We start from the raw sequence: 13694 nt of genomic DNA, 5'->3' as shown, positions 1-13694 counted from the left end.
CGTGTTAATTCATTAAAGTAACACAAATAATGTTTTAAATTTACCGTAGTCACTTATTGCTCGAGCTCCAAGAGCTCAAAAGTTTATCAATAATAAACTTTTGAACTCTCGCAGCCTGAAAAAGGCGGGAAGTTATGGGGTTGGTTACAGGGTCAACTGTTTTTCAGATTTCTTTGTTATTTTTTTTACACAAATGAACAGTGTTAAAACAACATAAAAATTTGTGTAAAATGTTGTTTCAACACATAGTTTAATGTCAAATTTCCAAAATTTTTTTTACTGCGCAGCTAAATAATTATTTAGTTAAATTACTTGATTTGTCTCAAGTTTTAATCAAGAAATCTAAATGCAAATAAATCCAAAAAGTTTAAATAACAAAAAGCTCACGTGAAAACAATAATTCTGGCACAGATTAAATCGAATTTGTAACTTTAATTTAAGGATAAGCAGTTAACTATTGTTAAAGCTTTAATTAATGAGATTGTTCTACGAACAATTACAGCAAAACACGTTATTTTAGGACTTAACGAGAGTAGGAGTGTGTTTATTCCCAATATATATTTATAAGAAACTTTTAGTAGAAAATAACGTTGCGAGTTTGCCCTCGAGTTCGTGTGAAAATTTATTTCATCTGGTAATTATATCAAAACTCGAGTTAAGCCGACCCTGACCCGGCCAACTTTATCAGGGTAATGAAAAATTATTTTTTTCTCTCACATTTAATACTTTTTTGTTAAATCACGTTAACATATTACGTCGATAATCGACAAATTGTCATAAAAAATTGATTAACGACCACAGCGTGCGCACTCAGGTGTTATTAAATAATTTTGATCCATATCAAGATCTGGGATATTAAATTATATTATATATTTACAATATCTTAAGCCAAGTATTGAATTAATGCAATTGCCAGTTTGCTAAGGTAATCTTACAGCTTTCGTAATATTTTTTTAGCTTTATACTTTTTTTTTCTACCGTCTTTCGGTCTTTATTTTTATTATTATCGAGTGTTATTGGATCTTGCAGAGATACTACATGTTAGTAATAAAAACAAAGTATTTGGTGGTTTAAAAAAGTGGTAAAAGAAAAAAAACAAATATGAGTACGAATGGGTGGGGACAGGTTTCGGGCCTGAGAATATATAAGCTCGTGGGCGAGACCGAATTCCGGTTAGTGAGGATAGTTACTCGATATAGAGTAGTGATTTTAATTTAATTATTTTATTCTTATCTAAAATTAAATTACTTTTTTTTTACCTGTCAAAGTTTTTTTTTTTTTTAAATAAAAAATGATCGCGTTGTTATTTTTTTTGGGAGTTTGTGGGGCTTCTAGGATTCCCATGGAATCAATGATGGAAATAAAATCTAAATCATTTGAGGATTTAGCTATGGAACCATCAAATTTTGTTCAATCGTCAATTCATTCGATTCAACCCCGTTATTTTGTTTACAATTATTTGCAAGTGAGATTGAAAAAAAAAAATTTAATTTGTTTTTGAAAGAAAAAAATTAATGATGTGGATTTTTATTAGCATTAAAAAAAATGTAATTTAAAATTTTAGGTAGATCCCCATAAATCATATCCAGTACTGAGTTATCCTTATGGTAATCCCGGTAATGCATACGTAACATCGTCATTTAATTACTACGGAGCGCCTCTTTATGATTATGGATTCCAATTAAACCCGGTAAAAAAATTACCATTATTATATAAGCCTACGATTAAATTTTATTTGTTTAATTAAAACCATAACTTTGTAAAAATGTATACTTATTTAAATTTATAATTTAGCAGGTGTTTACAAATCTCCAGCCGTTTATTCCTCATTACGTTCCACAACAACCGAGTTACGTTCCTCAGCAGCCAATTTCGACGACTACCCAGCGGCCGTTTATTGACGACGGGATTGAAAAACTCGACGAGAAAATAGATCCTGATGTGGAAATTAATCCCCCAATGAGCAATGAAAATTCAGATGACGACTCTGTTGTTGTTGAGTCTATATAATTTTTTTTACCCGCGCATTTAATTTAAAATTTTATAATTTCATATTGATAATTTTTTATAATAAAATAAATAATTTAATTTTACTGTCTTTTATAAATTTATTTATTTATTAATTTCGTTTATCTCCTAATTGATAACAACTGTAAGTAATTTTTTTTTAAATCTATCTCGGCGAAATTGTACTTTTTTTCAATCTGTGCTTTAATTTTTTTTAATTTATTAAAAAAATTTTAATACCATGACAGTAAAAAATTAGCAGAGTAAATCCGGAGTAAATCTTGGTCTAAAATTCACTCCGAAGGGAAGTTTAATTTTGGACCGGAGTGAAATTCACTCCTAAAAAAAACTCCCTATTTACCCCGTATGCGGAGTGATTTTTTTTTACTTCGTAACTCTGAGTAATGGAGTAAATGAGGATTTAAATAAAATCCGTAGTCACTAAGAAATCACTTGCAATTTTTTACTGTGTTCACTGTAAAAAATTAGCGGAGAACGCGGAGTAAATCCGGAGGGCTGTTTATTTATTTAATCCCCTTGGAGTAAATTTACTCCGAAAAGGAGTTTAATTTAATATTGAAACTCCGGGTCGGAGTGAATGCGGATTCAAATAAACTCCGTAATCACTACGAAATCACTTCCAATTTGTTTACTGTGTTCACTGTAAAAAATTAGCGGAGAACGCGGAGTAAATCCGGAGGGCTGTTTATTTATTTAATCCCCTTGGAGTAAATTTACTCCAAAGAGGAGTTTAATTTAATATTGAAACTCCGGGTCGGAGTGAATTTGGATTTAAATAAAATCCGTAATCATTCCGAGTTCACTCCCAATATTTTACGACATATGAAAGTGGGGGGGGGGGCATTGCCTGAGAATCCATTAATAATTAATTAAGTTTTGCTTTTAATTAAAGCCGTAAATTTTTTTGATGTATTCTGCCGATTGGCGTAAATTGAATAAAATAAAAATAGCGGATAAAATTAACAAGGTTGCCATAAAACTTTTGACAACCAATAGATCGTCAGACAAATAATACAATTATATATATAAACATATTTATATATAAAATAATTTAAATGATTCTATGCCAATTGTTTCTTCTTCACCACAGGCATTTCCAAAAATAATCCTCAGACATTAAATAAATTTATTTATAACTCAAACTTTGAACGCAATCGTTTCCCGCCTTTTTATATTTAATCAATTAATTAATAAAATAAACAAAGTAACAGAAGTAAACCATTTACTGGACACGAGTATCCAAAAATAAATTTATATTTTTATCTTCACTCGATGACTGCGGCCATGGAGATCAATTAGTGGCAATGTAATCTTTGTTCGAGTCGTAGATTGAAGGGACAATTGCATTCAGTAGACGGCAGTTTTAAAATCCATCAAGTCGGGACCTGGTTTTAATATTAAATAATTAAAGTATAAATAAAAATAAGGTGTCAATTTGTTTAAGAATAAACAGCAAAGAGTTACGAGTAATGAAAATTCTTATTAAAAGAACTAGAAGCTGACAATGTTGTTTTTGTTGTTTTTGCGGTGGGTAAAAAGATAATTTTTAAAAACTAACAGTAAGTAAGTAGAACTAATTATTATTATTATTATTATTATTAATATTAAGTGTCTTTACGTGACTAAGTGGTTGGTAAAAATAAAAATCATAAACTTTTTTTGGTTGGCACTGGAGGCGGCGGAACATCAGGAATTTTAGTTTGAGTTTCTTGTTTAGTTTCTTTAGCTTCTTGGATGTTAGCCGGTCGCTTAGCGGAGCTTTCTTGAGGAGCTAAGCGAGTGCTGGGAGGCTGCTGAGGCAGAAGAGCTGCTGGTACCGGAATCGGACCTGCGGGTTGATAATTTAAGTAGTAAGTTCCAGGTGGTGGTACATGAGGAGGTAAATTGTGACCGTAGTAGTATGGATTGAAGTAAACTGATGACTGTGTACTCGGGTAGAAAGTCAAAGGCACGCGGTCTTTATCTTTGTCCTTCTCTTCTTTAGACATGTCATCAACTTCGGAGTTTTTTGAACCGTCGGTTTGCTTGCCGAAGTTAATAGACACTTCTTTCATTTCTTTGCTGACTGATTCAGTGTTCGGGTTGTCAGCGGGCTGTGGATTTGCTGGCTGGTTTGGATTCGGATAAGGCATTCGGGGATCAAAAGGCGCACCTGGGACCAGAGGCACTGGGTCATAAGGTCCGTAAGGACCCCATGGTCCGTAACCGTAAGGCCCGTAGGGCCCATAGGGTCCGTAAGCTCCATATGGGTACGGGTAATATCCACCGTAATAAGGCGGGTAGTATCCAACGACCTGACTCTGAGCTACCGGCTGAACTACTGGGTAAGCTTGCGATGGCTGGAGATTCTGGTCACTTGTCACCACGACATTGTAAACTTTTGGATTCTTCAACAACTTTGGCGATGGTTCTGCTGATATTTTCAATGACAGCAAACATGTCAGCAATAAAATCTGTCAATAAAATTAATTACTTATAAATATAAATATATATTTTGCTTATGTCTATATTTCATTTATAATTTTAATCTGAGTCTAGTATTTACTGTTAATTATACACAAGCTATTGTATTATGAAACCTTAGGGGCGTTGATGACCCTCACGATTTTCTTACATCCGGTCTTCTGACACCATTAATAATATTATCAATAATTAATTTTTTTTTTGCGCGCTTACATAAGTCAGCAAATAAAATATTTACATTAAATAATTCAAATATTTAAATAAAATTTTACGATATTTTATGTGTTTGAATAATTTAACGGTGGTCTGAATAAATTTTCAGGTTGATAGGATTTCCGGTGAATAAAATGATGATAAAATTTGATAGATCGGATCATGAAAGTCTAAAGTCAAGTGTCAGTTTTAGAATGAGGATCATTGAAAGTTTAATAATAAGACGAAGATTAAGATGAAGATGAAGTTTAAGTTCAAGAAGAAGAAGTATGTTGGTACTTACACGTAAGAATAAATCCATATTATGCTGAGCACCAGTCCGTGAGCAGCAGATAACAAGTATCAGGATTCTCGACCTGGTACCTTGTATATACGTGATCGAAACCAGGGTCTCCAGACCACTCCAGACATAAACTCCCACTTACATACCGAGTTGGCGAAAGTACTTGATGTGTGACATTATTATATTATTATTACAACTAGTACTGCAACGTGAATGCGCGTAAATAAACCTCAGGACTCGCGACTGATTGATCGAACCAGTCATCATTTGTTTATGTCATTAAACTTATTCTTAATTAATTTTAAAATAAATACTCCATTAAGATAATTGTTATTGTCAATATATACATTTATATGTGTATATATTATTTATTGTTATTTAAATGGCAAAGGAAAATAAAATTCTTACAGATGACAGATCGGCAACAAGTGGCCTTGAGTCTTGAGCTCTGGCATTTTATATCGGCTCGATTGGAATGTAACACATTCGTCTTAACAGTAGTAATGGAAAATTTGGTAAAAATATTATCAAAACAAGTACCACTGGTGATAATAGCAACAAAACCCCGGCGTAAATAATTAACCACCAGACTGGTGAAATACCGAGTATTGGATTTAACATTATAAATTAATATTAATATTATTATTATTATCTTCAGATTTAAATAAATATATTTATCATGGCTGTTAAGTCATCGAGGCTGATGGAGAGGCTTCGTGTCCTTTGTCAACTGTCTAATTTATTCACCATTTCTGTAATAAAATATAAGTAGTAAGTAATTTTGTTTATATAACTAAACCTCAAGTAATAAATATATGATCATAAATAAATAAAACTCATTGTTTTTTTTATATACTGAAATTAGCCATCTTATAATTTTTCAAAGATAAATTGCAACCATAGTTTTTTTTATTTTCTACATATAGCAGACATCAAATTTAAAATTAATGGAGTAAATAATTAAAAAAATAAAATTAAAAAAAATGCGCATTTAAAAAATTTCAAAATTAAGAAGTGCATTTTTTATAAATATTTTTTTTTTAATTATTTGCTCTATTTATTTATAATTTTAAATTTGTCTGATGTCTGCTACTTATGCATATTTTAAGTTAAACTGTAGAAAAAAAAATTCGAAAATTTTTGCTCGTCTGCTAACTTCGCCATTTATTTTTTACAGTAAAGTTTAAAATTTTGAAGGTTTTAATAAAACGTTTTGCTGTTCTTGTTGAGGGAATTGCGACGGTTGAAAGTACGTATGATGCGGTCGTCCTTGTACTTACCGTAGCAAAACTGACGAAAGAGGTAATGAAGCAATAGCAGCGATAGAGAATGCTTTGTATATACATATACATACATATATATATATTTTTTTACTTTACTATTTTTTCGCTTCTTTACTATCAACAGTACGTACTTGCAATAGCATAAACACTGCTATCAAATAAATGTATATTGATAAATAATGACATACAACAGTGCGTCCAATGACAATTTAAATTATCATGCACATGTTTGTTGTCTTGTTGTTACATATGTCTATATATGTGCATTTACTTGTGATAAAAAAAATCCAGTAATAATAGAACCGGCAATAATTGCATGAAAGAGAAATTTTCTTCATTGCGCAACGGCATTACACATAATAGGATTATTCAATGCATCATATATGATGTGAAGACACGATTATGATTTATGTAAATTACAAAAACAATAAAATTTAAATTATCAATTAAAAAAAAGTTTTTTTAAAAAATTTTTTCTTATAAACGCCCGGCGATCTTGATAGTTTCCGGCGAACTTGGACGACAAGTGAACTAATTACAGTAATGTAAAATAGTAGTAATGGTAATTAAGTGCGACAGGCTGCAATTTACAAGGGGTTTAATTAAAAGTAATGTGAGTTTAAAATAAAAAATGATTTATAAATAATAAATACATACTTAGCGAAGGATGAGCTGGATAAGATAAAATGTATGACTGTATCGGAAACCGCGTCTGGTAGACTGAGTTAAATGTGCGGTAGCTGATGTTGCTTTCCCTTTCTTTAGTTGCTGGACAGTGACTCGGGTCTGAGTTCGTGGCTTCAGTCACCTGGTCGCTGGTACCAACAACCGCACACTGTTGTTGTACAAATGCTCAAACACTTTATTTGTTTCATCAGAAATACTTTAAGCGCTTTACCGGTCTGCAAACTAGTTGCCACTGACGAGTTTTAATTATTTTTTATTTTTTTATTTTATCATTTACTAATGTAGTAAATATATTCCAAGGACGAACGACAACCACTGAGTCAAGTCAATGTTTAACGTGTATATAAATATATATTTTTTTAAAATACTTATTATATGAGTATATTTTTAATTTTAATTACAAATTTTTAACGAAGATAATTTTTTTTTAAACATTAACATGTAAAAAATATACGGATATAAAAATAACATTATTGTGGTCTAATTATACTTTATAATAATAATTATATTTTTGACCTGCGTGTACTCTGTATTTTTCCAGACACTGGGACTTTTAGGAACAGTCAAGTTTCCAAAGTTTCTAGGCTTTAAAAAAACCTGAAAAAATTCTGGGTTACTGGAAGTGTCTGATACCCGGCCCAGTTGCCAAAGTCAAAAGTTTAAAATTGTCAAAAAAAATTGAAGACTAATCGAAAGAACGAAATTGTTTAAAAATTGACTGTTCCTAAGGACCCAGTTTACACGCAGAAATAATTTTGCCATTGATTAGTTATTATTAATAAACCTGATTATAATTTTTCAGTTAACTCAGGGACGGCTTTAAATAAATCAGCAACTAATCCGTAGTCGGCGACTTGGAAAATTGGAGCTTCTGGGTCTTTATTTATCGCTACTATTGTTTTCGAGTCTTTCATACCAGCGAGATGTTGAATTGCGCCGGAAATACCCACGGCTATGTATAGATCCTTAAAAAAAAAATAGCAATAATGATTATGGTAATCAAGCATTCGCTCGTTGAATTATAAGTAAAGTAAAAGATCTCACTGGAGCGACGATTTTTCCAGTCTGTCCAACTTGCATGTCGTTGGGAACATAACCAGCATCTACAGCAGCTCGGGAAGCGCCGACAGCAGCATTTAATTTGTCAGCGAGTGCGTAAATAAGTTTGAAATTATCTGCAGATTTAAGACCTCGCCCTCCCGACACGACCACTTTGGCCGACGTCAACTCGGGCCTGTCGGATTTGCTCAGCTCTTGTTTTATGAATTCAACTTTGTCTGATTTATAGTCGCCGGCTGGCGCTGGTTCGGGAGATAAATTTCCACCTTCTAGGGGTAGTGGCTCAAATGAGGTACCTCTGACCGTAACAACTTTGATATTATCTTTGACCTTTACTGTTTGTAATGCATTGCCGGCGTAGATTGGTCGGACAAATGTATCTGAAGACTTTATGCTGATAACTTCGCTCACTGGGGATACGTCGAGTTTTGCTGCGACCTACATTTTATTTTTTTTTTAATCGATTACTTATACATATATGTTATACTTTGATAACAATTAGAACACATATATATATATATACATTTTTTTTTGTATATGTATGGAAATAAGTTATCAAAAATTGGATATTGGACACTAGATTTTAGTTTCCTGTTTACACAATCCAGTAAATTCTGATTCGTATTCATAAAATCTGATAAAATTTTTTTCGACTGAATTGTACAGGAAATAGATTTTTTTTTCTCTTATAAATATAGGAGCCAATAAAAGTTCTATAGAAAAATTTATACAAAAATTTATCAGAATTTACAAGAAAAATTTTTTAATTTTTAAAGTTAATTCAAATTTTTATAAAAATTCTCTTATTTATTTCAATAAGTGATGAATTTAAATTTTATTTTCTCATGAATTTTTTTTAACTTCCCACTGAAAATTTTTAATTTTCAAAAAAAGGAAAGTTTTTGATTTCGGTCTGATTTTAGAAAATCGAATTATCATCAGATCTCGACGTTTTCAGATCCTAGGACGATACCCAAGCCTTAGAACTGACTAGATTCTGAAGTCAATCAGTCGAATAGTTTACGAGTTATGCGAAAAATAAAAATAAAAAAAAAAGATGTTTTTTAAACTTTTTCTTGCATAACTCGTAAATCGCTCGACTGATTTATTTCTGAGTTCGTTCAAATCTAAGTCTCAAAAATTAATCTCTTTCACCAAAAAAAATGTATGTTCTTTTGGCCCAACCTTTTTTTGAACTCGCAGAGCTCAAAAGTTTACTACTAGTAAAGTTTTCGAGCTCCCCGAGCTAGAAAAGAACGAGAAGTTCTGGGTTGGCCTGCAGGTCAACCATTTTTAAGATTTCATCAGAATCTATTGGATTGTTTGAATGTCTGATAATAATAACAGATAAAAACAAAAAAAACTGACCCGTGGTAGTAAAGCTTTACCAAAAGCACTGGCACCAGCCATTATGTGACTAAAATTGAATTGTTTGTGGGTCGCTATAATCAGAGGTGTCATAGACTCTGGAGTTAATCCTTTGAAAGCATCGCTCTCAGCTACAAGTACTTTGCTGATGCCATTGGCTTTGCATAATGCGCTAGCAGCTGGTCCACACTTTGTTCCAGCAATCAGTACAGTTACGTCACCACCAATTTTCTTAGCCGCACTAAGTGCTGCCTGTGTTATTGGTGCCAGTGTTTCATTATTGTGCTCTGCTATCACCAGTGTTGACTCCAGACGTGCTAAAGATCCAAACTGAAAGACAGGTTTCAACATATGTCAACAATTTCTTCATTTAATTAAAACTAAATACTTATCAAGTATATAAAATATCATTTTTTATACTTACATACCTAAATTAATTTTTTTTTTTGATTATGTAAAAATATCTACTTACTTTGGGATGTCTTGCACTTTTCAAACAATTAGCGAACATTTTGTCAATTAATAAAACAATTTTTTCTGCTAAAAGAATCACGGATGTATTTTTTCACTGAACGATGAATTATGAGCGAGGGCGATGAATTATTGATGAAAATTAATGTTTTATATGACAATAAGATAAATCAGAAGTTAAAAAAAATATTGAGGCCAAAGTCCTCTAGATCAGAGATCATACATCTTTAATAATAATTTAAAAAATGACACTAGAGTGCAGCACCTGCTGAACAAATATTTATATGAGACGTCATCACTGATTTTTTTGCGCGGGAATGTTTAAATTTATGGCAGCGCTTGGCTAGAGTTAGAACTAGAGCATTTTCGGATGCACTCGACTAAAAAATATACTGAAATTTTTTATTTTTATTGATAATTTGTTAATTATTATCATTATCTGCGCGGTAAATTTGAATATTTGAAGAATAAATTATTAGAAACTGAAGAAAAATTAAAAATCGGCTGTCAAAATAAAATGGCGGCAGAATATGATAGAAAAATATTTAAAATACTAAAAAAAAACACTTGAGTGTTTGAACAAACCTTGGCGGGGAAATAATGTGCAGAAGGGTGTCCTGATACACTTGGAGATTTGATTTAAATTGCTCCAAGTGTATTGCAGCTAAAAAACGTCACTTAACTGCTATTTCCCACCAGACGATGCCAGATGATTTTGCTCAGGAACTAGGAAGTTATCAGCATCAGCCATCAGCAACACTTTGCACTTTCACTGAACACTCAACACTTAACGACACCATAGACACTTTTCACAATTTAATTAAACAATAAGAGAATAAAGTTAGCAGACATTTAAAAATTTTTGGATTGTTTTTAACAAAAAAATAAATATAAAAAAAATATTTTGAAAAATTGCACTTATAGTTTATGAAATTTCCGACATGTGCATTTTTTTAAAAATATATTTTTTTCATTATTTATCTGTTCAAAAAAGTGTTTTTTAATTTGAAATGTCTGCTAACTTTACTATCATTTAAACAATAACTATGAGCAACAAATTTAATGGATAATTACACGATGTAACTGCAATACTGTGTTTTAATTCAAACGTAAAGAAGGATCTGGACTACTACTGCCATTTTCGATGATACTGACTGCCGCTATCGAACCGCCAGTTGATACAAAGCAATCGATTTGCGATTCATCGACCGCCCCCACTCTAGCAAAAATTTGAACGCCGAATACAGCGACGCGCAGTAGCGGCAACTTGGCGCGAAAGTTTAAAACTGAAATTTAATGATTTTATTAAAAATTATTTGTGTCAATAATTGTAATTATATACTGAGGACTATATTTCTTTTATTGATTAATCATAAAATGTGACACATGTTTGAATTTTTAAATAATGCCGCGTATTTGCCCGACCGACTTCAGCGCGCCAGGCGGGAATAATTCAAACTCCAATCAAACATATTATCAAAACTCTAACCTAAAAGAATATCAAGTGTTTACTTGAAGAGTTGCTGTTATTTATCAATAAATAAATGTGTAATAAATAAATAAAATGGCAGACGTCCGTGACATTTTGGACATCGAAAGTCCAGCAGCCGGAGAACTAACACGTGAGTCGATATTTGGTAATAAAAAAACAGTCAAAAAATATGATTACAAAGTTCCTAAACGTCCTGAGGGGATGCATCGTGAGGTATTTGCATTATTGTGCAAAGACAATACTGACGTGCCACCAATTTACCCCACTGACACCGGGAAAGGGTACAAGCAAGCGCGAGCCAAACTTGGTATGAAAAAAGTGCGCCCTTGGAAATGGACACCGTTCACAAATCCAGCTCGTACTGACGGTGCTGTATTCCATCACTGGAGACGCGTTGCCGACAACACCAAAGAGTATCCATTTGCGAAGTTCAATAAAAAAATTCCTGTTCCAAGTTACAGCAACACGGAATACAATCAGCACTTGGCTGCCAACGGATGGACCCGCGCAGAGACGGATCATTTGTTTGATTTGTGCCGCAGGTTTGACTTGAGGTTTATTGTCATCCAGGACAGGTGGGACAGGAGTAAATTTCCTCCTAGAACTGTCGAAGATTTAAAGGAAAGATATTATCAGGTTTGCGGGGCGCTGACTAAATCTAAATCTTACTCAGATAAAATTTACGTATTTGATGCCGACCATGAGAAGCGACGTAAAGAACAACTGAAAAAATTATTCGAACGCACGCCGGAGTTGGTCGGTGAAGAGCAAACTCTGCTGACGGAGCTGAGAAAAATAGAGCAGAGAAAGAAGGAACGAGACCGCAAGACACAGGACCTGCAGAAATTGATCACCGCAGCCGACCATCAAGCAGATCCGCGTAAAAATGAACGTAAACAGGCATCGAAAAAGACGACGACCACAGCCAGAAACAGGCCCAATAAGTCCGATGCTGCCTACACGCAGAAGCTTCAGGTGGTCGAGTCCGCGGGAATTAAATTCCCTGATTTCAAAAATAGCGGAGTGAGTTTACGCGGCCAGAGACTGAAGTTGCCCAGCAGTTTGGGTCAGAAGAAGATAAAAGTTATCGAAACGATGCTGAATGAACTGAAGATGGATTTGAATCCCCCGCCTACTGAAGAGATTTGCCAACAATTCAATGAACTGAGGAGCGACATAATTCTGCACTTTGAATTACAAGGAGCTCTCGCTACTTGTAATTATGAACTCCAGTCCCTGCGTCATCAGTACGAGGCTCTAGCGCCTGGAAAAGTAATTAATTAACGCGATCCATATTTTTAAATTAAAAATTAATAAACTAATTAATTTTTATTTAAATGTTGCAGACTCTGACCATACCAGCAGCGCTGATGCCCAAAAATGAAGAGGTCAAATCTGAAATAATTGATGTCGTTGGATGTATATAATTAATTATTCACTAATTAACGATTTCCATCCAGTACCAGACTGGATAATTAAAAATGTCTCTATGAAAAATTTATTTTTAATTAATTAATTTAAAAAAATTAATTACCGGCATTAAGGCCATACTCAAACAGTGCCCCCTACTTTTTCAAAACATTCAATGATTTTAAATTGTAATGATCGTATTAAAATTTTGATAATTAACCAAAAAAAAATTGAATCATTAATTGAAAAAAAGGCTACGCAGTTTCAATTGTCACCGGGACATAGATTTTTAAAAAATTATTAATAGTTGATATCAATTAGGAGTTAAACGAAATTTTTAAATAAATTTCAGTAAAATCTTCATGTCAATTTTAAAATTTTTTAGGCGAAAATTTATTTACTAAATTTCTAATTGATAACAACTGAGTAATTTTTAAAAAAATCTATATCAGCGAAATTGTAACTGCGTCGTCCTTTTTTTAATTAATGCTTAAATTTTTTAAAAATTAATTATCAAAATTTAAATACTATTGTGACATTTAAAGGTCATTTAATATTTTTAAAAAGTGGGGGCACTGACTGAAAATGTCCTAAAAAATTATCGTAACAAATTACGATCTTATTGATAATATTTAAGTAATAAAATATAATAATTAATAGTAATTGCAAGTGTAATTTAAGTTTAAAATGAATAGTAATACTTGTAAATAAATAATACCTTTTAAATAGTTACTTATATCTCTGTGTATTTTATATTGTCGACAAAAAGTAACAATTTACGGTCAAACCGTATAATTTATCTACAACAATCTACAATAGATTACAATATGTTTAATTTTATTTTTTATTTTATTTATGTTTTCTTTTTCAAATATTTATTTAATTCACTTTTATTATTATTATTATTTTGTTAGGCTGCTGGAGAGAAAGTAAAGAT

The 13694-nt window shown here is 32.3% G+C and overlaps 4 protein-coding genes and 1 long non-coding RNA gene across 6 annotated transcripts; 3 read left to right on the top strand and 2 right to left on the bottom strand.

Moving 5' to 3' along the window:
* Positions 1 to 818: 818 nt before the first annotated feature.
* Positions 819 to 2115, top strand: LOC130664228 (uncharacterized). 2 transcript variants are annotated; one of them, XM_057464083.1, is made up of 3 exons: positions 819 to 1465; positions 1565 to 1690; positions 1798 to 2115. In XM_057464083.1, exons 1-3 carry the CDS (start codon positions 1292 to 1294, stop codon positions 2008 to 2010), a joined length of 513 nt encoding a protein of 170 aa, XP_057320066.1. In that variant the 5' UTR covers positions 819 to 1291; the 3' UTR covers positions 2011 to 2115. The 2 variants fall into 2 exon arrangements, with proteins under 2 accessions (XP_057320066.1, XP_057320065.1); XM_057464082.1 differs by having other exon boundaries at positions 832 to 1465; positions 1795 to 2106.
* LOC130664227 (trithorax group protein osa-like) lies at positions 2113 to 7146 on the bottom strand. The gene is made up of 3 exons (XM_057464081.1): positions 6928 to 7146; positions 4988 to 5739; positions 2113 to 4481 (listed from the first exon to the last, which is right to left on the bottom strand). Exons 2-3 carry the CDS (start codon positions 5003 to 5005, stop codon positions 3675 to 3677), a joined length of 825 nt encoding a protein of 274 aa, XP_057320064.1. The 5' UTR covers positions 5006 to 5739; positions 6928 to 7146; the 3' UTR covers positions 2113 to 3674.
* LOC130664229 (uncharacterized) lies at positions 5646 to 7646 on the top strand. Its single transcript, XR_008989325.1, has 2 exons — positions 5646 to 5758; positions 6165 to 7646. It is a non-coding gene; the product is annotated as an uncharacterized LOC130664229 (long non-coding RNA).
* On the bottom strand, positions 7323 to 10088 carry LOC130664226 (electron transfer flavoprotein subunit alpha, mitochondrial). Its single transcript, XM_057464080.1, has 4 exons — positions 9857 to 10088; positions 9385 to 9714; positions 8002 to 8454; positions 7323 to 7922 (listed from the first exon to the last, which is right to left on the bottom strand). Exons 1-4 carry the CDS (start codon positions 9893 to 9895, stop codon positions 7746 to 7748), a joined length of 999 nt encoding a protein of 332 aa, XP_057320063.1. The 5' UTR covers positions 9896 to 10088; the 3' UTR covers positions 7323 to 7745.
* A 1218-nt stretch (positions 10089 to 11306) lies between these two features.
* On the top strand, positions 11307 to 13648 carry LOC130664225 (DNA methyltransferase 1-associated protein 1). Its single transcript, XM_057464078.1, has 2 exons — positions 11307 to 12619; positions 12694 to 13648. Exons 1-2 carry the CDS (start codon positions 11420 to 11422, stop codon positions 12772 to 12774), a joined length of 1281 nt encoding a protein of 426 aa, XP_057320061.1. The 5' UTR covers positions 11307 to 11419; the 3' UTR covers positions 12775 to 13648.
* The last annotated feature ends 46 nt before the right edge of the window (positions 13649 to 13694 follow it).

The sequence above is a fragment of the Microplitis mediator genome, chromosome 2 (genome assembly GCF_029852145.1).
Source record: "Microplitis mediator isolate UGA2020A chromosome 2, iyMicMedi2.1, whole genome shotgun sequence".
Taxonomy (NCBI): Eukaryota; Metazoa; Arthropoda; class Insecta; order Hymenoptera; family Braconidae; genus Microplitis; species Microplitis mediator.
Note: the sequence above shows the minus strand (reverse complement) of the source record. Positions and strands in the feature narration are given on the sequence as shown.

What these genes read in the sequence shown, in the direction of transcription:
- LOC130664226 (XM_057464080.1), bottom strand. Translation starts at nt 9,895, where the DNA reads ATGTTCGCTAATTGTTTGAAAAGTGCAAGACATCCCAAA. An exon ending in GTAAAGCTTTACTACCACGG is followed by an intron (nt 8,455 to 9,384) that starts GTCAGTTTTTTT and finishes AATAAAATGTAG; the next exon opens with GTCGCAGCAAAACTCGACGT. An exon ending in CTGGAAAAATCGTCGCTCCA is followed by an intron (nt 7,923 to 8,001) that starts GTGAGATCTTTT and finishes TTTTTTTTTAAG; the next exon opens with GATCTATACATAGCCGTGGG.
- LOC130664228 (XM_057464082.1), top strand. Translation starts at nt 1,292, where the DNA reads ATGATCGCGTTGTTATTTTTTTTGGGAGTTTGTGGGGCTTCTAGGATT. An exon ending in TTGTTTACAATTATTTGCAA is followed by an intron (nt 1,466 to 1,564) that starts GTGAGATTGAAA and finishes TTAAAATTTTAG; the next exon opens with GTAGATCCCCATAAATCATA. An exon ending in ATGGATTCCAATTAAACCCG is followed by an intron (nt 1,691 to 1,794) that starts GTAAAAAAATTA and finishes TTTATAATTTAG; the next exon opens with CAGGTGTTTACAAATCTCCA.
- LOC130664225 (XM_057464078.1), top strand. Translation starts at nt 11,420, where the DNA reads ATGGCAGACGTCCGTGACATTTTGGACATCGAAAGTCCAGCAGCCGGA. An exon ending in AGGCTCTAGCGCCTGGAAAA is followed by an intron (nt 12,620 to 12,693) that starts GTAATTAATTAA and finishes TAAATGTTGCAG; the next exon opens with ACTCTGACCATACCAGCAGC.